The sequence below is a fragment of the Silurus meridionalis genome, chromosome 2 (genome assembly GCF_014805685.1).
Source record: "Silurus meridionalis isolate SWU-2019-XX chromosome 2, ASM1480568v1, whole genome shotgun sequence".
NCBI lineage: Eukaryota > Metazoa > Chordata > Actinopteri > Siluriformes > Siluridae > Silurus > Silurus meridionalis.
The window spans coordinates 7,960,049-7,987,474 of NC_060885.1; the positions used below are offsets into that span (position 1 = coordinate 7,960,049).

General features: G+C 37.2%; 1 protein-coding gene across 7 annotated transcripts in view; it reads right to left on the minus strand.

Moving 5' to 3' along the window:
* The window catches only part of npnta (nephronectin a), a 65,866-nt gene extending 41,090 nt beyond the window's left edge, over positions 1 to 24,776 (minus strand). For 4 of the 7 annotated variants that reach the window (XM_046869066.1, XM_046869038.1, XM_046869048.1 and 1 more), the window contains exons 1-3: positions 24,509 to 24,776; positions 13,169 to 13,269; positions 2,081 to 2,131 (exon numbers count right to left, since the gene is read on the minus strand). In XM_046869066.1, coding sequence (XP_046725022.1) covers positions 2,081 to 2,131; positions 13,169 to 13,269; positions 24,509 to 24,573 — 217 coding nt within the window. In that variant the 5' untranslated portion in view covers positions 24,574 to 24,776. The remainder of the gene's footprint in view (positions 1 to 2,080; positions 2,132 to 13,168; positions 13,270 to 24,508) is intronic. The other 3 variants (XM_046869072.1, XM_046869056.1, XM_046869029.1) reach the window with 1 other exon arrangement.
* Between the last annotated feature and the right edge of the window lie 2,650 nt (positions 24,777 to 27,426).

Below are 27,426 nucleotides of genomic sequence, written 5' to 3' on the forward strand. Positions count from 1 at the left end.
TAGTGTCATTTAAAATGATTTCACACAACTGCCTTTACTGGGGTGACCATTGCACTCTGCAAAAGACTATTACAAATGATTGGCACACAACACTATTAATATTTAATGCATAATATAACAGCATTGTTTTGGTGAGTTCATGTGTCAAATTCGCCTCAAATTTATTTTAAACTTTCTTTATTATGGTTCTGATTGTGTTATGTGATTTTAACTGTTTATGCATTTTCTTCTAATTGTTCTAATAACTATAAATACTTTGGTTATTCCTGACATTTTTAAGACAATCTGTTGAGATTTAGGTATTTAATTATTTATTTGGTTACCTCATGCTATAATCAATAGTGGCTCCCTGGTCAGCATAACCGCTATGACAAATGTCATATCAAGCCCTTTATGAAGCTTCTATAGACTTACAAATGTCATGGTGAAGTGCAGAACATTTTATGAGCAAACGGGATACACTTTATATTAGGTCACATCAGAGAACTTACCCTGTTATGCATTATTACATACTGTTACCATTAACACATCAAAGCATTGCGTCATAACGTGTGAATTTAACACACTCATTAAGTAAAACTAGAGACTGCGGTTAGACTATAAGAACAAACTTGCAGTAGCAATAAAAGCACTTTGATAATGTCTTTATGACAGTCTTATGATGCAGGTTTAGAGTAGAGTTATCACAACTTGCATTTCCAAGCACTCAAATGTGAATGTAATAGAATTATTGCAAGCAACCAAAAATTAAAATCACCCTGTAAATTGTCTGATAGGTAGAAAAATTATATTTAAGAATTCAGCTACATATATGCAGTCAAAGCATACATAACTCTCAAGAGTCCTGTCCAAAAGGTCACTCTATTAAAGTCTCAAGATTTGATCACAGTCCTTAAATCACTAGGTGAGAGTCTCAGACTGCCTTATGCCCTAAACACCCTCCTGAGAAGCTTTGAAATATGACAGCAACATAAATCAACACAAACAAATATAACTAAAGCGTTAGCTCAGGAGGTATTACTGGTAAATATAGCACACAGATAGAGAACCCCAACATTAAACAACACTCATCAGCACTCAGCGAGAATGAATTTCACTGCTCTGGTGTAATAAGGTGACAGTGTGATGAAGAAAAAAGTTCAATTGAAGCAGGTGCACACAGTTCTACTCGACTTTCACATTCCTGCCATCATGATCATGTGGCAAGAATAAAATAGAACCAAAATATTATTATTCGACTATTACTATGTATAATGCTAGGAAGCAATTATTTTTTCAGTAAATGTATTTTAAGGATAAAATGAAAATGTATTCGAATAGCAATGACTATTTTTTAAGAGACATCAATAAGTAATAAATACCAAAAACCTTTGTATTTACATTCATGAAGATGTCTTTCGATTGTAGACTTTGATAATGGTGTACACACAAGATCTTCCACCCTAACCCATATCTCCATCGAGCTCATTTTGTGTATAATGTCATGATGGAACGAGTTTAGTTCTCCTAGTTTAAAATTCAGCTCAAGTCTAGGAGTTGGCAGACAAACGTTTCATACAAGACTTTTCCAGCCATGTGTCCAAATACTTTTGCACACATATTGTATGTAACGTTTGTCTGCTGTATTTATGCGATACTGATTTTTCCCCCTGGACTTGAACTGAATTTCAATGACATTTACTCTATGTATATGTTGCTATGAAAATTTCTAATTAATATTATACATATGTCGAAGAGATCTTTTTCCTCATGCGCTTGTTCTTTATGCACGCGATGCTTATGTGTGCGTTATGGATCCGTCATCTAACCTTTGTTCACTTGATAGAAAACCTTATATTGGAGACTTATTAAGAACAGACAGTGTTGATTTGGACAGAATCCCGCTCCACATGCACAGCAGTGCAAACAGAGGCTGCGGCAGCAGCAGGTGGAAAATGTTCACAGGAAATCAGCATGTGCACCGAGCACGAGTAAGAGCTATAAATAAACAGGAAGTGAGGATCCAGAGGATGGGCTCTTTACATAAAAAAAAAAAGAAAATGGCAGAGATGACTGCATAAAGGAAACGTATGATGCTAACCTTTGGCTTGGCACCTTATCCCGATTACGCTGTTGGTTAGGGCGTAGAGAGCTGCAAAACAAACGGCCAACAAAAAATGGAGGGGAAGAGAGGGGAGGGAAAGGGAGGGGAATATAAGCTGAAAACATGACATGGGAGCCATGCCGTGAAGGACATGCGTTTTTAACAGCAAATTATACAAGATGAGGAAATTGCACACAAACACTCACAGGCACTCACACATACATACACACGGTTTCTCACATTTCATGTGGTGCAAGAGCAAGAACGTCAGGTACGCAGTGCAGCGAGAGAACAGCTTCATTATGGGATTAAAAAGGGTGTTTGAGCCTTGATAACCCAAGCACCTCATTAAAATGTACAAATCCTGCCACGCACAAATATATCGAGCCAAGAAACGTAAGCACATTCTGTTCGGCCTGAGACTCAAAGTATTGAAGTACAACAGAGAAACCCAAATCGGTGCCAGAAACACAATAAGTCTACATCGAGCCAGCACCGAGATAAGCAATGTCTCCTAGTGATTTATTGTTTATTAAGCTTTTGGTTTAAATAACGGCATTAGGTTTTCAGCACAGTATGTTTCCACATAATATGCCACTGAAATGAGGCGATACAAAAAAAACAAAAAAACACACACACACTCAAGCATGCACGGTATGTTTCTATGGGAAATCGTTAAATATTCTCTGACCGTACTTATACAGTGCTTCACAAATACCGGGTTGCAAAATTGGGATCCAGTGACCAATAGGGGCCCATCAAGCATAACCAAAGTGTCACCACATTTCGAATTTTGTGAAAGTCATTAAAATTACGACAGACTATTATAAAAACTATTATAATTATTTAACGATTTCATACTTTACTGGCCACTTACATTGTCGCGTTTAATCCAAACCTTAATCGTTCGAAAACTATAAATAATGTATTTTGGATGTTCTTAGAATAAAGAATACACTAATAATAAAAAAACTTTGTATAAAATACTTTGGATATACTGTACATATTTATTTGTGCTTCATATTTTATGTAATAAATGTGATACTCAGGGTATGTCAACATTTATAAAGAAAACATTTTAAAAAATATGTCAAATAGAATTTTTTCTAGACATTTACACTTTTCAAATTGGCTCTATGGTACGTCCGGGGTTTTGAAACCAAGCAGATTTTTACCACTTGGATTTTTTTAATAATATCGAAAAAATTATTATCTGCCTTATTAGTTCTTTTCTAAACAAATTAATTGTTTTAAGTAAACATTGTAATACTTTTTTACAATATACTGTATATACCAAACTCATGAAACACCTTTTCTCTGCAAACACAATCTTTGCAGGTCACTCTGTAAAGAGGTTATGGTAAAATATTGTAGGTATTTTCAAAATTCTTTTGAGAATGCCAGTGTTTTTAAAAATACCCACATTACCACACTATCTTGTATTGGCAAGTGACTTGAAATGGGTAGATTATTGATTAGATATTCTTCTTATTCAAATAGTTTCAAGTTAAAGGTTAGTGTAGTCCAAATACGCTTGTCCAAGATACAAATCTGTTAACTTAAAAAGCACTCGAGTGAAGAGTTGATACATTTCCATTTATATTTGTGGCATTTAATGGATGCCCTTATACGAAGAATTACAAAAGAGCTTTGAAGTCTATAGCAAAAACTACATTTATTGCATTTGGCAAACCTCCTCATCCAGAGTGACTTACATGTTATATAACTAAGCAACTGAGGGTTATGAGTCCTACTCAAGGACTCAGCAGTGGCAGCTTGGTGATGCAGGGATTTTAACTCATGACCTTTCTATCCGAAGTCAAACATCCTAACTACCGAGCTACCACTTCCCAAATACATCCTGATACTGGTTCATTAGGACACAGACTAAGAATAATTTTGTTTTTTTATACTGTGGAATCTGTGCTAAGGATTTAGAGTCTATTCCAGGAACACTAGGTGTGAGGTGGAAATATACTCTGGATGAATGGTGTACCATGAATGCACCCACTCACATTAGGGGCAATTTAGTGTAAGCATTTCACCTAGCTGCATTAAGAATGGCAAAGAAAAACAAAGAAAACCAAACAGAACAACAAATTATCTATAAATGCCACAAAAAAGACTTGCAACGGTGAACAGTTGATACACTCAACAATGTCCATCACTGTTAAGGTTATCAACCCTAATGTCCTATAATGAATGGACTTACGCCGTCACCCAGAAAACATTTTCTTTTTTTAATCTAGTTCCTCACAGGGTTTCGTTTTCACTTCATCTCAGGGAGTTTTGCACTCACCACTTTCTCACTCATCATGGTTCTTTAAAAGCTGCTTTGTGACAGTGTTCTTTATCATACAAAAAAATGAACTGATCCGAATACGGAGAGAACAAGCAAAACTCCAAACAGTCAGTAACTCAAGCTCAGGACCAAACCAGTGACGTGTACGGTGGCAACTCTCTTCATGCAATCAATAATCTGTCACATGGTATCGCATGTAGGGTTGGAAACTTTCCATAGGAATTAACGGGAATATACATTTTATTGTCAAAAGTATTCACTCACCCTTCTAAATTATTGAATTTAGGTGTTCCAATCAATTCCATAGTTACATAACATCAAGCACCTTTGTGAAAGAATTGGTCGCTCTCAGGAGCTCGGTGAACTCCAGCGTGATAGGATGCCACCTGTGCAAGTCCAGTTGTGAAATTTCCTCGCTATTAAATATTCCACAGTCAATTGTTAGTGGTATCATAACATAAAGTGGAAGTGATTGGGAACGACAGTAACTCAGCCACAAAGTGTTAGACCATGTAAAATGTAAAATAGACACATAGTGCACAGAGGTCATCAACTTTCTGCAGAGTCAATAGCTACAGACCTCCACGCTTCATGTGGCCTTCAGATTAGCTCAAGAACAGTGTGTAGAGAGGTTCATGGAATGGGTTTCCATTGTCGAGCAGCTGCATCCAAGCCTTACATCACCAAGTGCAATGTAAAGCATCGGATGCAGTGGTGTAAAATACGCCGCTGCTGGACTCTAGAGCAGTGGAGAACCCGTTCTCTGGAGTGACGAATCACGCTTCACTGTCTGGCAATTAAATGGACGAATCTGAGTTTTTTTAGGTTGCCAGGAGAAGGGTACTTGTCTGACTGCATTGTGCCAAGTGTAAAGTTTGATGGAGGGGGGATTATAATGTGGGCTTGTTTTTTAGGAGTTGGGCTTCAGTCCCTTAGTTCCAGTAAAAGGACTCTTAATTCTTCAGCATACAAAGACATTTCAGCCCGTTCCTGTTCCTACATGAATGCGCACCAGTGCACAAAACAAGGTCCATAAAGACATGGATGAGTGAGTTTGGTGTGAAAGAACCTGGCTGGCCTGCACTGAGTTCGGACCTCAACCTGATAGAACACCTTTGGGATTAATTAATGCGGAGACTGCAATCCAGGTCTTCTGGTCCAACATCAGCGTCTGACCTCACAGATGCGCTACTGGAAGAATGGTCAAAAATTCCCATGAACACACTCCTAAACCTTGTGAAAAGCCTTCCCAGAGGAGTTGAAGCTGTTCTAGCTGCAAATAGCCAACATCATGAATCCTGCACACAAAATAATGCAAAAATATGTCCATCTTGGCGAGTATTTACATAAATTATATAAATATTACATAAGCTACTGTGCAACAAAATTATACTAACAATTAAATCGAAGTAAAAAATGTCATTTTTTAAATCTTTATTATTTAGCTTCATGCACATTAGCTTGAGGCCAAACAAAAAGTTTATATTTATGTTTGTATATGATAAGGTTTATATATTTTTTTTTTAATTTTGAATTAATTCCCATAAATTCCTTGTAAGTTTCCAACTCTGCATATTTCCAAAATTTCCCATATAAAGTTCCCATGCCAAGTTTCTGGCGAGTTTAAGAAAATTTTCCACCCCTTTGCAACCCTAATCACATGTTCACTTGAGTTTACACACGAGTTTCAAGGTCAAATGTCTTTTTTTCACTCACATCATCTGTCATTTTTCTTTAAGGCGTTTGGCTGCTCTATTATTAGGATATTGATCCTGTATGCTTTCACGCATAAAGTAATTCGCTTTCATTTATGACTATGTGCGCAGCTTACAGTATATCCACCCAGACGTGTTTGTGTATTATGTTGCCAATTAAAAGTTTAAATCTGATTCGGGCTTCTTTGTAGTCTTATCAGTAACTAAGCAGGCAGAAAGGGCCTTTTCTACAGATTCAAATCCTCCTGGCTTTCAGGATCTGCCAGTGGGATCAAAGCAGTAGAGCGTGTCAGAGAGAGAGTTAATACGAGCTTAATCTTTCCAGCGTAAATCTAATCGCATGTGGAGAGAGAGGGAGAGAGAGAGAGAGAGAGAGAGAGAGAGAGGGGAATGGAGACAGAGACACAGAGAAAGCAATAGAGAGAAAGAGAGATAAACACAGAGTTATAGAAAGACACAAAGGGTGAGAGCGAAACAGAGCAACATAAAAAAAAGACATAAAGAAAGAACAAAGAAAAACACAGAGTGATACAGTATGTATGATACCGACTGAAAGTAATATTGTCACAGTCACTCAAAGACAGAGTGAAAGAGAGAGAAAAAAGAGAAAGAAATGTGGAGAAAGCAAGATATAGACATAGAAAATCAGACGTACATATGCAGAAATGTGGGAGACAAATACAAATAGAGAGAAAGAGATTGTCCAGATTTACAGAGTGAAAGTGGAATAAGACAGTGCAAGCATAGTGCATTTAAGAAATGAACGTATTCGGACTAGATATAAAGATGCGCTGCACACATTTTGACTCCTCATTCATCAAACATTAGATCACTTACTGTAAAACACTAACCATACACACCTGGTAACATCTAAAGCACCAAGCTCCATACTGTAAAGCTGATTAGTTATACTGAGGAGATAATTACCCAGAGTTTAAACACCTGCGCGTAATAATTACTCACACTGCTTATACAAGACGATAATATAATTCAGAAAGGTCTATGAACTATCCACATTTATATATGTTGTTCCCAAAAAAAAAAAAGGTTGAAACTGTGCTGCGGGAAATTTAATAAAACATGCTCACAAATTTGCTAGAAGTCAACACGTGAGGTGACACTAATTTGCATATTCACTTACATTTATGGATTTTGGCAGACACCCTTATCCAGAGCAACTTACAACTGAGCAGTTGAGGGTTAAGGGCCTTGCTCAAGGGCCCAGCAGTGGTAACTTGGTCATGCTGGGATTTTAACTAGTGATCCTCCAAACCAAACACTAATGAGCTACCACCTCCCGTAAAACAAATACACGTATGGCACTTGGCAGATGCTTTTATCCAGAATGACTATAACTACCTTTTTTATATAAATAAAGCAGTGGGTGAGGGTTAAGGGCTGGTACTGGGGTTTGAACTCATGACCTTCCGATCAGAAGTTCATAAGCTTAATCACTGGGCCATTACTCAGGAAACAATAGTGGCTAATGGTGACAATCAGTGACTGAGCATTGGGAACAATGGTGATTAGTGATTAGTAATTGGTAATTGAAAATCATGGTGATAAATGATTAGTCATTAGAAATAAAGACAATCATTAGTTGGTCATTGTAGACATGATGACTTGGTACTAAGTGGTAGACAATGGTGGGCAGAGATTGGATTTTTTTTTCAACAAAGGTAATCAGTAAGTCAGTGAGTGTTCACTGGTAGACAATGGTGATCAGTAATTGGTAGACAATGGAGATCAGTGATTGGACACTGAGAATAATGGTGATCAGTGACGTAGCATTAGGAATAAGGATGATCAGTGATTGGTCATTAGGAATAATGGTGACCAGTATTTGGTTGTTGTGGACAATTGTGTCAGCAAAATGTTCAGCAGTCACCTGCTCCTATTACCTAATTTATTCTTTTTATATGTAACTACATGTTTAGTTCCTGTTCCTCTGTTGGATTACAACACCTACAACACCTACAACAACTACACCTCCCCAACTTATTAAAATGTCCTGCAAAAATCAACCAAATCTGAAATCAAAATGAACCTTGGGAAATAAGTTTCATCATTTCTAATTATGTCCAAGTATTTCTAGTGAAATGTACATCTATAACGCCAACGCAGAATGCTTGATAAAAGAAAAATTCTCATTCGCACATAATGATCGAAATTTTGTGCAGCGCAGCCAAAATAATCGCTCAATTGTGAAGCCAAATCTGGTGTAAAGACAAATTTAATTTTGACCACTTTTGGTGATTTGAAGCACAAAAATTATACAGAATTGCACATTTTTTGTGCATTTAAGAATGAAAAAAGACAAAAATAATCATACAAAGAGAGACAGAGAGAAAAAGATTACAGATCAGGAGGAGAGAAACAAGAGACAGAACAAAAAAGCCCTTCATCAGCTCTGATTATGTTGAAGGTGAAGCTTTGCCCTCCAGAATCCAGATGTTCTGGGATATAAAATACCTCTTTGTATCATCCTGTAGCTACTGAACTGAACAGTGCCAGCATTTGGCTCTGGCTCTCTCCTTGTTTGGGTGTGGTGCACAGAGCAGGCCTGTACGCCAGCTCAATGTGGAGCACTTTCCCCTTCAAGACCTGTCTCCTCTGCCAGGCTTTTATAAGGATCTTCTCCCACTGCACTTCAGGATGTCCCCAGGAGTGTAAGAATGTGACGGATGACGAGAAAAGCTGAAATGCTGCAATCAGGGAAAGACAGAGTTCCTGCTGTCCCTTTCATTCACCCTTATCCTGCTTCTTCTCTCTTCTCCAGCCAGTTTCAATTATTGCCGAGTACGTGACGGGCCTATGATTGCACACTAGCTGTGATTGGGGACACACTAACCTTGAGGTTGAGGTTTTATGCATGTTCCCCTGGAGAATCCAGAATCTTTTTCAGGAAAGAAACATTTTCAGGACCCTTGTGAACAAATATAAAAAATTCTACCTGCACTGTAAACAAACCTAAAGAATATTTGCATATTAAACTTCTTGAAATACGACCCAGAGAGTAAAATCCATGTTCTTCATATAAAAAAAAACCTACCTACAGATCCCGTTTTCCTGACGAAATCCGAAGCAAACAATAAGCAAATAATAATTTTCAAAATGCATTACAAGAACTATGCAAAGCATAACAGTATAAACTGAGTACCTGGAAAGGTTCCTGAAGTGAAAAAGTACAAAAAGTTCTGAAAAGTGCATCTCAGAATCCTAAACCCTTACAGAAAAAAAACCTGACTACATTTCCTAGGTTCATGAAAAGGTAATATACAAAAAGAAAAATCTGGAAAATCCAGTAATAAAGCTTCTAGTTGTGACCTTAATTTCCAGATGTTTTAAATAGGTTTCTCTGGTAAAAAACAAAATTCCTGGGTTCCTAACAAAATTAAGATTAAAGGTAATAAATTTCCCTGTACCTTCAACCAAGGAACTAAATATCTGGCTCTGGAAAATATACTATTATAAGCAAAATTTAAATTCATACGTTCGCAAAATTTCCTCAGTAGAAAAACTTTGTTACTGGGTTCCTGAAGAGGTTTCAGAAGTAAAAAAGTTACAAAAAATTCAGGAACTAAACCCCATAAAATAAAATCCTCTGTCAGCATAAGCTACCTGACATTTTTAAGATTTTAGCCACAGATTTTTTGTTTGTGAGCTCGGCTTCCATTTTTACTGTAAGAACCTTTTCAAGAACCTATGATTTTTTAAGATTGCTACCACCGGAGGAAAGAGGATTGTAGTTCCTGGGCTGTATAACCAAAGACCTTTCAGCCTATTTTCTAATAGAGGAAACATTTTTAAAAAATATGGATTTTATGTTTTCTTCTACTGAAGCAGACTGGGGATTATTTTTTTGTTATTGGGCTGTAAGTTTGCTCACTTTGCCAGTTCTTTCTAGAACCAGTTTGTAGCTTTTGGAATTTAGTTTCGGAGCTTGTTATTGCCTTTTCAATTCAGATTTTATTCTGTTAAAAAAACCTTTTAGTAGTTTTTCCCCACAAAAACATTTTCAAAAATAAAGGAAATTGAGGAATCTTTTCACAGCAGGAAGACAGGTAACATGACAAAACAGCCAGGAATGTCAACATTTCCCTCAGATCTTTTGGCAAATTACTATGAAAACAAATACTGTAATTACACTTAGCAGCAACCACTAACTATTTTTTGTTCCACCAACCATACGGAGAAATGTCAGGCTTGGGTTCAGTGGTGTGCAAATGTCATCTTATAAGGTTTAAATGCCACCGGTCTCAGCCGTTCATGTTGAATCTTTTCATAAACACTGTATTTGTGTTGAAAAAGCACCAGAGGAAATGTGAGAGACATGTTCACACTTACTCACTCATTCGCACTCATTCAATACAAAAATCACAGGTATGCCCCCATGCTTCGTTTCATCCCACTTCATGTGTGATTACGTGACAGGAGGCACATAAACTAAACGAGATAAGAGCGACTTGCGGCTCGGTGCACAGACGTCTCAGACACCATGGGGTTAGGGGGGAAAAAAAACGCATTAGCCGATTACTTACATCTCCATGAGTTGATTTGTGAGTCAAGCTTTCTTCTTGAGCGAATCCTGATCTATAGTGCTCCCCACAGCAAAAGCAACACCTGGAATATCATGCGTACAAGCCATGCAGAGAAAGCTGTGCATTTGTCAGGCTGCCAGCCACACTCAGCTCGCTAATAATATCCTTGCACGCCTTCCGAACGCAATTACACCAGAGCGCGAGGCTATTTTGATCTCACCATAAGCCTAAATGTTTAGGCTGGGGAAACATGCCTTAAGTTTATTGGATCTGTGCAGAACATGCGGCAGTGGACAAATAAAACATGCTAATGGTGTTAATGCAAGCGCTCCTATCTCATCATCTAAATGCTCTGAATGGACTTGATGAACTGAGTGCTTCTGTATGCGAAAAAAATATTTTGTGGAGATGTAAATGTGTGGGGTTTTTTTTTTGGGTAGAAAGAAAGTGCGAGCTCATCACTGTGAGTACAAGAAGAGAGGAGATCATGAGTATCATGGCTCATTGGCCATCTACACTGATTACGCATTCATTTGAAAGGTATTCAGTCTGAAGATCGTTCTTATTAGTGGTGTAGGATCATTCAGGGAACTGTACTCCGGACGATATCCAGGAAATGGAGTGTGTTTTATCGCGGCTCGCCCTGGTGTTACATCAATTAACACCTCATTAATTAAAAAAAAGGAAGATTAAGTCACTTGAGCTGGGAAGTGGGCTTTTCTTGCAAAGTGTGTATTTAAATAAGGAATAAAACACAATGGAATGGAAAGTTAGGAAAATAATCAACAAGAAAGTGCCATTTGATTATATGTCCCAGAGTGCTCTGTTCCTCTTATACCACAGCAAATAGTCGACATAAACTGATGTTTTATCAATTTATAGTAACATTTAATGTTGTGTAACGTCCATAAGACATGTTCCTGTTATCATTTACATTAAAGTAGCTATAAACATCCATTTCCTCACCAGCCTCTTTGTTTTCTCTTTTAAAGTTAATAAAGCAAAAACTAGCCTGTCAATAGTACCATTAAGTGCAATGAGATTTTGAAATGGTTTTACCGCTGACAAACCAGTGAAACTGGAGACTCCTTCCGACATTCTAAATACAATAAACAATACAGTAATCCTTACATAGCGCTGTACTATATCACTATTTTACGTAAAACGAAACAGAATATAATCTAGTTGTTTAGTATATCTTGATGCTATAATATTGGTGAGGTAAATTGTGCTTCACTTGGGTTTAAACTTCAAAAGTAAAACTTTTCGTTTGGCTCATGTAAACGTGGAATAAACAAGAATACTGAAGTATTTTCAAATGTGTGTTAAAATCAGTGCCTGTGTGCTGCACCTGATGTTTTAAACCAGTTCTAAAGCATGTTGTGTGTTTTTATGGCAGAGGCATAACCAAAAATTTCATTTACATTTACAGCATTTGGCAGAGGTTCTTATTCAGTGTAACCTACAATTGAGCCGTTAGGGTTAAGGCCCTTGCTAAAGGTTGGTGGTGCTGGGATTACAACTCACAACCTTAAAACCGAATTTATTTCCGATGTACGAGAAAATATAGAAAGCAAAATCATGACTGTTTCCTTGACATGTACAAATTAATTGGTAAGTATGGCATGCCTCGTGACTAATTAGTTCTTTTTTTAGCTTACGTCAAATAAAAACACAATCAACCATCAAACAATCTTCCTATACTTAATAATGTTGCTATGAAATACTTTTATGACACTAGTCATAATAATCCGCAGAAAAATAGTCGCACTGGGTTATACAGGCAATTATAAATCTTGATCTTCTTACAGTAGAATTTGTCAATATTACAATGCTGTGGTTCAGTTTGCTGCCATTAAATTAAATTGTAAAGAATTTGAGAATTCTATATTTCATTAGTGTCCATTATTTAAAATCAGGATTAGTCTCGGAGCATGGCATTAGCGCACTCAACATTTTTGAATGCGTTGAGGTGAAATAACCCCATGACAGTCTACGAGAAAGTTGTGACTAAGGAAATAATAGGATATTAAAACGTGAATAAATATAAACCTTGCAGGTCATCATTACTGCTCAAATTCAACAGCGCTGTGGTATAAGAATATTATTTAGATTTTGATCTGTCAGGATTTCGAAAGTTAATGCTGACTTCATGTTACAAGTCACCAGCATCATAAGAAGTGGACAAACCGTCTTTAAATCTGATATTGAGGTACATCTTGAGTTCTACACTTCCTGTTTTGTTGCACATTCTCCCCAGGGTTTCAGATAAGCACTGGGAAATTTACTTTTGTTAAAACTGTTATGCACTGTGATGTTAAATAATGTGTAAAAATATAAAATCAGAACGTGATTTCAGTTCTAAATGTTTCTTCTTTAATAAAGAGCCAGTGACTTGCTGCATAGTCAGTCTACATTTGTGTGCATGTGTGTGTAGCAGAGAGTTAGCGCATATAATAGAAGTGAAGAAGCCCCCTAAGCTAGCACCCAGAGCCCTGGTTGCACACAGGAGCGGCAGGCTACTCACGCTGGCAATGCCCCCAGGAGCGCCGTGTCCAGCCCCAGCAGCAATCGATGCGAGTGCCGTAGCGGCACAGACCATTGGACGAGGCCATCTGCCTGGGCCACCTGTCAGGAATAGAAATCAGCTATCAGTAAAATCAACAAAACATCATGCTGAATTGACTTTGGCGAAGGTTTGCTTTGAAACAATACATCATTTCACCTTTAATATCATATAATTTCAGTTCATTTCAGTGACCTGCAGGATGAATTCAGCCATTTCCGCTGCTTTAAGTTAACCATCAGACTGTGGCTAGTTATTACAGCAAATAATAAGAATTTACAGCAATTCACTTTTCAGATCTCTGCAATTTTGTTAAAAATAATCCCAAACATTCAACATGGTGGATTTTCTATATTTTTTCCCCCACCTCACTGAGATATTTGAGTTATTCAAATACCACAATCTATCTATCTATCTATCTATCTATCTATCTATCTATCTATCTATCTATCTATCTATCTATCTATCTATCTATCTATCTATCAAGCAAAGCTTTAATACAATTTCTTATAATAACTGATCATATTTAATACGATTTTTATTAATATTATTTTAGTTTTTGATAAGAACCCTATCTGGGCTTGGGGCACTGTATCACATTTACAGTGTGTGTGTGTGTGTGTGTGTGTGTGTGTGTGTGTGTGTGTGTGTATATATATATATATATATATATATATATATATATATATATATATATATATATATATATATAAAGAGAAAGAGAGAGAGAGAGAGAGAGAGAGAGAGAGAGAGAGAGAGAGAGAGAGAGAGAAATGAAGGTTTCTTCTTAATTGCTTTTAAATTGATGCATTGCTTTTCATTCTGATTGGTCACACGGTCAAGGTTAATTTTCTACAGTACCTCTGGCAGATTTATATCAATACGTTTATTAATATAGTATCTATAGTTACCACCAATTTACAGGTACTTGTAAAGTGTACACTCCACATAATCTTTAAACAAATATGCATTTGCTGTGAGGAAATTTATATTTAATATTTCTGGAAGGACTCTCCAGCATCAGCACTGTAACATTCAACAGGAAAGCTGCAACTTTGGTATTTCACATTAATTATATAAAGATAATAAATAATAAAAGACAACTAAACAGTTATTATACATCATTATTTGTGTAATTGTATTTCATTATAATGTTGGCAAATTGCCAATGTTTTCCTTAAGATTCCAGCATTGTATAATATGTATAATATGTATAATATAATACATACATATAAAATACTGTACACTATATGAACAAATGTTTCTGGACACCTGACCATAAGCTTCATATCTCCTTTTTGAGCACGCAATTCCACATTTAATCCCTATTTGCTGTTATAATAACGTCTAGAGATTTGTGCTCATTTAGACATAAGAGTTTAAGTAACGTCAGGAATGGTTGTATGTGAGGTGAGCAGCCTGGGGTGCAGTCAAAGTTCCAGTTCCAACTCATCCCAAGGTGTGCAATAGGGTTAAGGTCAGAGCTCTATAGCAGGCCACTCAAGATCTTTCATTCCAACCCCTAAAAAGCATATCTTCATAGAGTTTACTTTGTGTACAGAGGCATCATCATGCTGGAACAGGTTTCAATATCCTGTTCAAGTGAAGAGAGAATTTAATGCTACCATATCCAAAGACATCCTATACAATTGTGTGCCTCCAACTGTTTGGAAAAAAAACTGGAAAAGTCAGGTATCCCGTAATATATAGTTACACCATTTCCTACCTAAATGTCTTGTTAGGTTGATTTGAACTGTCATCCATGATTTATCTTGTTGGTAAGGTTGTATAGTTGAAAAACTAAAAGATATTTTAAACTAAAAGCAAATGCTTTTTTAACAAGGGTGATTTTCACATGCTATATGAGAGTCTGTGTTGTGTGCAATATCTCTGAGCCTGTCTGGCTGATGCTGCTTATCCAATTCATCAGTAAGTCAATGACACCTTATCTGCATTCACACTGCCTCCATTGTATGTGAAGATAGAGGGGCTGCAGATAACGCCAGTGTGAATTATCACCCCGTTGTTCAGCGATGGTGGTGAGACGAGCTCTATCTGCTCTCCCCGCAGACACCCGAGCATCCACTAGCGATGGTGCAGAAAATGAGAATAGGGTTTGAACACTGGACAAAATTCAACATGACCGAAAGAAATGAGATGCTTTTTTTTTGGATGGGGATGTACTGTGTTTAATCCACTGTAGGTCATTTCTCAGTGAAATGAGATGTCTTTAGGCTAAGATGAACAGTTCTTGCAAAATAAGCCCAGTTTCTTGGCAGGATTATGACTTGTTTTCTTTTTTTCTTTTAAACTAGAGGAACGAACCATTTAAGGTCTGCAAAAAGGAGTCCAGCAGATTCCAAAATATGGTCATTGCCTGACCTAGATGGATCAGGTGATCTTTTTGCCAGGTTTGAGACTAAAAATACACATCAACATCATTTTCCTGGAGAAGTGACCATTTTGAGTATGAGAAAATAAAAGATATAGGAGGCGGGGTTTGAGATTAAAGGACTTGCGATAAGAGCGTGGCATTGTTAATTCCGTCCACACTCACCTCAATCCGGTTCGATTAGTGTCTCCTTCCAGCCAGGGAAAATGCTAATGCCTCTGGCTGCCCCTGCTGCCAATCATTTGGAGAGCAGGGTTGATGGAAAGCAGGCATGGCAGGCCTGGGAAAAAATGTTTGTGTGCTGTCTGGCACAGAGACAGGGACATGACTCTTCACAAAGACTCCGAAGTCACACCGGGCATGCTAAGCGCCAGTGTCTGGCTTTACTCTGACACGGTCGTTGTTTGGTTTCTTGTTTCTTGTCTCACACACACATACACATGCACACAGCTGGATGGCCACGCTCTGCCTTCGCTGTATACGTCTCCACTCAGCGTCGAGTCTCTGATCGCCAAATGCAATCAAAACACGTACCTAAATACTGACTGCTAAATGATTACGGAACTATTAGCCATGATACTAAATCTGATCATCCCTGATTATGCTCATTTATATAATAAAGACGCTAATCAGCTCGAACTAAGGCACCGACGGATAGAGATGAGAAGCAGATTGCTTTATTGCAAGCGCTGATAATTAACATGGCTGATCTCCAGATAGGAGATTTTAACCCTGGTTTCAAACCCAATAAGGTCTCTGCAGTTATGTGGCAGTACGCCTTGCAGTTGAATGACGGATCATTTGCATAGCTGCATAGTGGGGTTTGCAGGGACACAATAGAAGATAGCGGGGAGAGATAAAGAGATGGAGAGATAAAGAGAGAGAGAGAGAGAGAGAGAGAGAGAGAGAGAGAGAGACTAGGCTACAAAAGATCATTAACTAGATGTGAGTTATGAATAACAGCGACTCAGACAAGCAAAAGATCAAATAGATATAGCAGAAAAACAAGGACAGAGAGATGCAATCAGAGAAAACGTACAAACAAAGAACCAAAACTATACAACCCATCATAGACATGTGCAATATAGAGAAAAAGGATAGTAAAAGAAACTAAAATATGTATTTAAAAAAGACAAGTAAGGTATTTAAATAATAAAAAAAAAAATAATAATAATAATAATTTAATTACTTTTCCAAGCAATTCTAACATTGTAAAATAGTTATAAACAAAAATAAAATAAAACAAAAATAATTTACCTTAGAACACCTCTAACGTTTTTACCCTCATTAGCAATGCCAGGATTTAAAAAGACCCTGATATCCACTTGTCATTCCAAATAGCTAATGAACTACATGACTACCTGTAAATTAGCTCTTTGGAATTAGGAGCGATTTCAGTAATTTATTTGACAGTAGTTACAACATTACCACAAATAAAACATGTATCTATCTAGCTTAATTACCATGTTCCACCGCTCAAGGGTTCTTGGTACAATGCCATCTTTTGCTTCAATTTAACAAATTTTATGAATTTTATAAACAACAACGTTTTAAGCACCAGCTCACAGTTATGCCACGTTAAAAGCAGAACCGCAGTATATATCAATGCACGGTATTGTAACATTTGCATGTTTTTTGACCAACATGGTTGTTATGCACAAAATCCAGCACAACTGCCTGCCACAATCTTAACAGCTTTTTGGAAGTGTAATGCTTTCTTGCTGTTGTTGCTGAATGAATACACAGAATGGAAAAAAACTACTAGCACTGGCACTTTGTTGGTAGAAAATAAATAAATGACAGGTGGACTCATGGTAGCCCATCTGGCATGTGTGTCTGGCATGAGTACAATGAACTGAAAATGAGAGAATAATAAAGAAAGATTTCAAAATCCTACTATTAATTCAACAGTTTAATAGAAAAAAGAGCTCCTAAATGGTACCTTAAGGGTTCTTCAAATACTTAAGGGTTTTAAGCTTCTTAATTCTTCTTAATTAAAGGCTTATCGGATCAGAAATGATTCTGTTGGAGGGTTCTTCATAGCAAATTCAATAGTTACTGCAGAGGAACAAGTCAAAACCATTTCAAGGTGTAGAACAGTCCCATAATGCATTTCTATTTTATAACATTAGCTTGGTATACTGTTTGTAAGGTTCTATTTATCATCCATTCCTTTCTTAGCTAAAGCACATTACAGCAATTTGCCAAATATTTTCAACAACATCTTGCAAAGGATGCCAGGGTTCTGCCATGGTGACAAAATGAAACCCCTTAACGGCATGCTTCGAGTTCACTGGTTCTTGGTTCCCATTCAGAAGCTGCAAACAATGCATTTTTTTTCACCAGCATAGAATGATTTGAAATAAGGCCAGCACTAGCACCAAGATAGTAAAAAATGCTAAAAATGGGGTACTCTGACAGGCCAGTTATATTTGGAGAAAAAAATGAAACAAAAAAAACAAAGTGATTTTTAAGAAATGTGCCTCAGTAGAGGAATGAAGACAGATATGACCGACCAGTAATGTCAACCCTATCTGGTATGTGTGTGGTAAAGGAAGAAGCCTGATCTCACCTCCCTAGTGCCAAGAAAGGAGCGCGCACGAGTCATCGTGTGCCAACCTGCCGTTTGTGAACCCTGGACCACATCCAATGAGATGCCAGAGTGAGAGAAAGCGTGAGAGAGAAAACTGGGAAAAAGAGAGAAGGAGATGCCTGGCGCCTAGGGTCCATGCTTAACTTGGTGTAAAATGACTGTCACAACTAATCTCTGCCACCTATTCGAACGCCTGACCTCACCATGTCAAGCACACACTCTCAACGGCTTACTTCAGCTGTGTTAGGCACTTACATCCATCATGCGGGTGGAGTCATTTCTCTTCAAACTCTCCTTGCGGTTCATAAGTAGAGGCCAAGATCTAAATTGTTGGTAGGAAGCCGTGATTTGTGTTTCGGCGCAAATGAGGGTGGAACGAGAGTCATGAAAAATTCATGAAATTTGCGCTCTAGTCTAACACAAAGGCCCGAAGCCATTATTACAGTCCCATATGAAATTCATATTGCGTGTCACACTGTCATTTAATATGCATAAAGTCATCTCATGAATAATGATTTAATGATGCATGGCACGGTTTGAGGAGGGGGAAAAGGGACCTTTAATACTCTTCACATTCCTGTGACACCTCCTCTGACTGGCCTACAATCAGACATGGGTCATCAAAACACACACACTTGCCAGTCACATCCCACACTCATTCACACTGTGTGTGTGCACTGAAACAAGAGTTTGCCTGAGAACACATCCTCACGCCTCGCTCCGGCAAGCTAATGAAGGCTAATCGCTTATAATGAAAAGGGTGAATATAAAATTCCAGCAATCTGTGTGTTATGACCAAGCAGAGGAAGCCATATTAGTGCGACCGGCCATTGGTCTCTCGGATGCCGAACGGTTATATGCTGATGAAATGCATGTGTGCACAGATAATGACTGAACAGCTGACAAACGCAGAGATAGAGAGCACCAAGTGATTCAGAAGAAGAAAAAGAATAGCATGGAACCCATTTCACAGAACTAATAATACGCTTAATGAGGCAGGAAGTCCCGCATCAAATGGAACAGGGCTTAGTAATATTGTGCAACCTGGACCTAATAGTGGAAAGTGTTCAAGTTCAGAATAGTAGTAATTATTATTTTAGCTCATTCTCCAGAATTGAGCGGCAATGCAGAGCTGGATTTGTTTCATGTCATTATGCAACATGGGAGATTCAGACAATAGCTGGTTATAGGCTGATGCTGGGTTTAAACTGGATGGTGCAAGATGCATAAAATAATCCATAATCATACACATAAATTAGGCTAATATTTGACTCTATAGTGGCAATAGAGCATTGGCAGCATTTGGCCCAAACTTAGTCAGATGGTTCCTTAGACAATTCCTGATCAACGTGCCAGATTTCACAATTTTTCACTAGAAAGTTCTATAGGCTGAAGTCCTAACTAGAAGAAGAAAACGAGGAAGAAAAATGTTATTTGCAAGCGTCATTTTCAGGGGCCAAGCAAACAAATTCAGAAAGCTGTAAATTAAAAGACATGCAACAAATGTAGCCTAATCAATCACAGGACAAAGAGTTTAAGCGTGATTTGTACTTTCACTCATGATTTTGACCATGAAAGTGGTGAAAATTTTCTGATTATAAGATGAAAGGTCTAAATAAACAAATGGACAGAAGGGTGTCAAGATGATGTGTGCCAAATCAGTTGAAGATTGGACAAAATCTGAAGTAGGCAAGAAATTTGCTCTGGCCGCTATAGTGCCAAGCTTTCACACAGTCTGTTATAGAACACAGCCAGGATTTAATTGGGTTCTCCTACAGAGTGATATAATAATCTCAAAATACTGCAAGAAAAAAAATCACCTTCTCAACATTAGGTTATTTATAACTCATATTTTTACTAGAGAACTAGCAGAGATTGATTTACTTTTAAATCAGACCGAATCCAATCCAAGCATATGGGTATGAGTGAAGGGCCAAGTCCCAAAGCTCAAGCAGCTCTCAGGCAAGTCCTTGAACTCACACCAATCTCAGCACTGACACACAACCCTAACTGCGCACAGACTCCAAAAAATAGTGAGTTGAGCAAAGAATAAACAAAATTGGAGATATTGCTCCAATGCGAAACCTTTGCTTTGGATAATAAAACTGGTGAGCATACATGTCAGGAAAAACATAAACGTTTGTGTCTAGATTAATTTTCGTTGATTATCCTTGTTGATGAATCCGACATATTTTCAAATTGTTTGATTCTGGTGATCAGGTCTTTTAGGGGAAATCTGTGCATCAAGTTGTTTTTTGTCTGTTTGCTCATCGTAAACATGGACTCAATATTAACTAACACAATATTTTAAGGTTAATATAATTTCTAACCTTAGTCAGTGTATGAAGACTGCAAATAACTTATTTGCAATAATTCACCATTAATGATAACTTCCGTAAATGGAACACAACCCATACGACTCGTCTGACCTCGGCCTAAGAATCCAAACACCTCTAAGCACTTCTCCGGGTTCTGAGCAAACTCTTATAATTAGATTTTATATTCATTTAATCCAGCATTGTGGTACAAAACGCTTGCATGCAGTTCAGGTGTGGCTCAGCCGATTAGACACGACTTCTAAATGGCCTGCCAAAGGAAAGAAAATAATGTATGGGTCTTTCAGAGAAAGATCTTGTCGATGAATTTAGACTGAAGCAAGTGAAGTAGGTTTATAAGCAGAGGCAATAGACAAATAATGACTCCAGTGACAAGCTCCGTCCATCACTGTTGGCATTAATAAGGCGTGCTGGAGGGTTAATGTAGGGAGATTAAAAAAAATTTCAGCATTTCGATGTCCAATAAGAGACACACCATGTGTTTTTTTTCACAAATCGAACCTTTGATCCGAATGTAGTACATAAACTGACCAGGCATAACATTATGCCCACCTGTCTAATATTGGGTTGGTTGAGCATTAACAGCATGGGCTATTGCAATTTGAGCTACAGGAGCTCATCTGTTGGATTGAACTACACGGGCCAGCCTTCGCTCTCCATGTGCATCATTGAGCTTTGGCCACCCATAACCCTGTCGCCGGTTCACCACTGTTCCTTTCTACCACTTTTGGTACAGTGGGGGACATTATTATTTGATCCTCTGCTGATTTTGTAAATGTACCCAATTATAAAGAAATGAACAGATTAAAGTTATTGTTATTATAAATTAATTTGTATTTGATCAAGCGAAATAAGTATTTGATTCCAAACCAACCAGTCACAGTTATGCCTCCAACACACCCAAATTAGTCCTGTCCCTTTAGGAAAGAACTCCTAATATCAACTCGTTATGTGTATAAAGGACACCAGTCACAGAATCAACCTCTTCAATTCAAAGGACTTCAGGGACAAGATTGTAGACCTGCACAAGGCTGGAATGGGCTACAAGACCATCAGCTTGCTGCCTTGGCAGTATGTTTTTAGCCACAGTGATGCTGAAAGACCCGTCCATGACCCATCTTTATTGTTTTGGCTGAGGCTAGAAGGTTCTGATTCAAGATTCTACAGTGCATGACCCAGTTCATGTGGTGACGTCTTCCTGTACCCTTAGCAGATAAACAGGCCAAAAGCGAGTCGAGTTGATTCTAAAGAGCTCGATTTTGGTCTCATCTGACCACATCACATTCTCCCAAGCCTTCTCTGAATCATTTAGGTGTTTGTCAGCAAACGTCAGATGGGCCTGTTCATGGTGTTCGTTTGTGTTTTACCAATGTTTTTCTTGGTGACTGTGGTCTCAGCTCCCTTGAGATCATTAACAAGCTCCTGTAATCCTGGGCTTATCCCTCACTTTTTTCAAAATCATCCCTACCCCATGAGGTGAGATTTTGGATAGAATCCAGAGCGAGGGCGATTGACTTTCTTGTATTTTTTCCATTTTTGAATTATCATGCCAACAATGGTCTCTTTCTCACCAAGCTTCTTGCTGATGGTCTTGTAGCCCATACCAGCCTTGTGCAGGTCTACAATCTCGTCCCTGATGTCCTTTGACAGCTCTTTGGTTTGTCCATGGTGGTGGAGAGGTTTGAATGGAAAATGTTGATTCTGTGACTGGTGCCTTTTATACACATAATGAGTTGATATTAGGAGACTTTACTTAAAGGGACAGGATTAATTTGGGTGTGTGGGAGTCAGAATTCTTGCTGTTTGGGGGATTTAATACTTACTTCAAATAATTTATTGGATCAGACGGAAAATAAATATATATATATATATATATATATATATATATATATATATATATATATATATATATATATATATTATATAAAATAAAAATCAGATTTTTATTATATTCTTTTTCTTTCGTTATCAAATAATTATTTCCCACTGTAGATAATGACCACTGCAGACCGAGAACACCTAAGCTATGACTTCCCATTCACCTGAGTGTTTATTACCACTTTATTCTCAGGGTGCACCTGAAAAATGGTACTATCTGGAACACGTAATGTTAAACACGGATGTTGTAGGGTTCTTTGTGGAACCATTAAGAGTAAATCCAGAAAGAGTGGCAGCTGAAGAACCCTGATAAAATGAAAGTTGAATTTCTTTGAATAAGGGTTTACAGCTCCAGTGAACAATTCTGTTTGGTCTTCAAAAGGAAAACACTCAGTTGTAAGTTTTTATGTGAGACCTTCATAAGCGCTCTAAAAGAAACAACCGAGAAATCCTAATGGTTCCAAATTTACTGTAAGTTGACCTGACGGCTAAAAGTAAGGTAAGAAGTTTCAAAACCAAATTCAAGATTTAAAACCATTCCACACTTTAACGATTCTTGAAAGAATAAGGGTACTTTTGCCCACGTCACTTCCTTAAGTGCTTCTAATTGGAACATTGTCTTATAGAAAAACACTTCCATGATTCTCCTAGACAACTGAGGGCACTTAAAAGTATCCCGCTTGAATTGTTTTTTCAGAGCGCTTCCTTCGTGCAGGCCATGACAATAGAGTGTGATTATAGAGTGTGATTATCAATCCCTAGCCGACTGTTCTCATGTTACAAATCAGGTCACATTAACATCTGGCAAATACCGCAAAGAAGTGTATAATCATGTGGACAGAGGAATTGATTGAAAGTCTTATGGTGGCTGTGCTTGCATTAAAATCCAGCATCCCATTGGTTATAAATATTTCCACAAATCCCGCACCACTCCTCATTCTCCTCACAAATAAATTGAGGTAAAATTAGACTGAAAAGCTGAGATAATGAGTCAATGATTGCCCAATTTTTTTTTTCCAGAGCCTAAAATAGAAGATTTCTCCTTTTACAGTGCGCTTGGGTGGCCAAGTTTTTACTGTATACAGTTTGATGAATTCACAGTGCTATCCAGTACACCGGTGTCTCGCACTGGGTATCATTTTAGTGCTTCCTTGCTTCAGCACACCCAGCTGAACTTCTTAATGACCTGATGAGTTGGGTCAGGTGTGTTAGAGCAGGGGAAATCCAGCAGCAGGACCTACAGGAAACCAAGCTGTAAGAGGAGACCGCAGCATGCAGAACCACATGCCCAGAGAAAGTTAAGCTTAGGTGTATTAATAAAACAGTATGATGCAATGGCTTGAAACAGACTTTTTTATATATTAAAAAAAAAAGCCCTCACTGGGTAAATGTAGCTGTCACGGGTGCCTAAAGCGAAGTTGTGATCCATAAATAGGACTCATTAATTTCAGTTCAACCCAAAGCGCAGAGCGCGTTATTGCATGGGAAGAATTTGACCTGCAATAATCTTGAGATCAGGGTTAGGTTCACGTGAGGCTCAGGGTGATCTCTGGAGGGTTGGCATGCATGCATGCATGTATGTGTGTGTGTGTGTGTGTGTGTGTGTGTGTGGTTTGCAGTGCGCCTCCTCGCATAGTTCAGCATTTCATGTTAGGACATGAAGCCCAAAGCAGGCAACCCGGCGCGCGCTTTCGGTCTTATCTTTCAGCCAGAAGGAAACACTTCCCTCACACTTGCACTCTAATCGGGCATTCCTTAGCTGTCCTTTTATGCGTTATAATACAGTATAGCCTGAACATAACGCACAGCATTGCCTTAATTACCTGAGTTAAGGATTGCATGCATGCATTTTAAGATAAATGTAATTGTCGGGTTATTTTGCGTGGATGCCAATTAAGAGCGCAGCAGTTGTAACACATTGCAATGCATCAGTTTATTTGTGAATGGATACATCATCATCTCCATGATCCACCATAACCCATAAAATCCACAAACTGTGCGCTTCATTCGGTCATCTAACCCTTTGCATGCTACAGATATTTTTTTTTATATATATGGAAATGGATAATACTGTGCGCAAAAACCAAAATCTCTGTGCTTACCTTCCATCAAACTCTGCGCTCACACCGATCCAGAAAATCCACAACGCGATCAACTTTATCAACATTTCCGCACAAACAAATCCAGCAACCGGCTTTGCGCTCCGGAATTACAGCAGGCTGGGAACAAACAAACAAACAAACAAACAAACAAACAAAGAAACAAAATCTGGGAGAAGTTCACAGAAGGTGCATGGGAAGAGCACAGATCTGGTTGATGTGCTAGGTGTGAAGTGATCTGCTCTGCTCTGCTCTGCTGCTGAGAAGCGGAATGCGCTCTACTGGCGCTCACAAAGCGCTGATAGGAGATTTACCCAAGGAACCGACTCCTTTTAAACGACCCCCTTAGGAAACTCGATCACGGGAATCGATTCCTTAATACAAAGAATAATTATATTTGGGGTGGATTTTTTTCCATACTGGGAAAAATCACACATTAACCATGTATAACGTGTATTAGAAGGTATAATAACTTGATTCCTACTATGCCATGAATATATCTTAAATCAGGGGTCACCAACATGGTGCCCGGGGGCACCAGGTAGCCTGCAAGGACCACATGAGTAGCCCGTGGGCCTTTTCTAAAAATAGCTGTTTCCTACTTTGTTAAATTATTGTTGATAATTTTTATGAGAAATCCTTAACACGATCAGTGTCTTTACACATATGAATATAATTAATTATTAATAATAACATATAATTAAAAGGTAAATTGAGCAAATTTGTTATTTCAGATTAAACTGGTAGCCCTTTACATTAATTGGTACCCAAGGAGTTGCTCTCAGTTTCAAAAAGGTTGGTGACCCCTGTCTTATTCATTTCACAATTTAATGATGAGTCCAAGTTGGTGTTCTGTCTGATTTCTGGGCTTCCTCCATTCTCGTTGCACCTCACCCACCCTTAACCCCCTGCCTACTCAAGCCATTATGATGACATAAAGTCATCAGACTCATTACAAGCACATGGAATGGGTGTACAAAAGTGAAATTAGTGTACATACTGTATATACAATTTTTTGAGTCACACTTCCTGTGATTTGTGCTGAGTTAAACATTTCAGTTAAATCCAATCAATTTCAAAATCTACTTACTAAATGCAAACTAAAATGACAAAAACACAGGGGAAGGAAATTTGTAGATGTGAAGTACAGGTTTAGTGCAGCAAAGCTAAAACTTTGCTCATATATATATATATATATATATATATATATATATATATATATATATATATATATATATATATATATTGTTTTTTTTTTTTGTTTTTTTTTTTTTTCACCACTTGTATCTTACATGAAATGCCAAAGCAATTTGAGCTATGGGGCTGAATTTAATTTAGAAGCAATTCTTTGAATCACACTTCCTGTGATTTGTGCTGAGTTATGATTTTCTTGTCCAGCATTTCGATTAGATGATGGAATTTCTTGACTCCAATCCGTTTGATGATTGGATGTTGACTCCAATCCGTTTTAAACCTATGGGGCTAAAGTAAATTAATGAGTGAATGAAAGAAAGAAAGAAAGAAAGAAAGAAAGAAAGAAAGAAAGAAAGAAAGAAAGAAAGAAAGAATGAATGAATGAATAAATGAATAAATAAATAAATAAATAAATAAATAAATAAATAAATATATGCATTTTATTGTTACATTATTTATATATATAGTTCACCATTTAGCATCTATTAAATACAAATTAGTAATTGCTGAAGTTTATTTTAATAATTATTTTATTTTATTACTATATTTTCTTTATTTATAAAATTAATTTTAATCCCACTTCGGGGAATTTTGAGCTGAGTTCAGCATCTCATAAATATTTCAATTAGATTATTATAGGTCTTGATGCCAATCAATTATCTGCATTTATCTGCATACTAAAATGGTTGGAGAAAATTTAGAGATAAGGTCCAGGTTTACTGCAGCAAGTCGAACTTTAAGAGAATATAACTTTTGTTTATTTTTATAATAATTTTAATAATTTAAACATTTTCATTTACTGTGTCTTACTTGAAATACCAAGGCAATTCAAGGTATGGAGCTAAAATGAATGAATGAATGAATGAAGATCTAATTGATATGCATTTTATTGTTAATTTATTATATATAAAAGTTTTATTTATTTTCTAAAAAAAAAAGGTAACTGTTGCAATTGATTGCAACAACAATAATAATGATAATAATAACGTTTTGATTTTATTACTATATTTTTATTTTCTTTATAATAATATTTAAATTTTTTGTACAGTATTTTCCTTATTTTCTACTTTTTCATATTATATCCACTATTCATGTTGCATCCACAGAAACTCAGAGCGGTGACTGAATCGAATCAGATCTACTCCAGTTGACTCATTTGCTCGAGAGAATCGAGTCAGTAAAGTGACTCATGATGCCGACGGACAGCTGCTTTTATATCGAATACTGTATTTTAAAACTCACACTTTCACAAGAATAAGCAAAAAATAAATAAAAAATAGAACAGAAATAGGACAGAAATAGAATAGAAAAAAAGAAAATACTGCTTCTACATACTCAGACTACATTGATCCAGACTTCATGTGTAACTTTGATCATCTCGTATGATGGTGTAAAAGAGACGTGCTAATAGCTGCACTGAGTGTTATGAGCTGCCTGCTGTCTAGGACTGTTTTTTGTAATTAAATTTGCAGACTGAATCAGTGCTGGCACATTTGTATACATTTGTGTTAATATAAATTATAACAAAAAAAAATAACACACTCACAAATAGGATTTATTGTACATTGAAAAAAGAAAATATCCCAGCATTTTATATTCATTACGAAAAAAAAGGAGCTGAATTTTTTATGAGATACACTCATGACAGCCTAGCGGGACTTCATTAAATGAAATGAATTAAATGAATGCTTAGACAACTGCAGCCTTGTTGGTAATTATATGTTAGA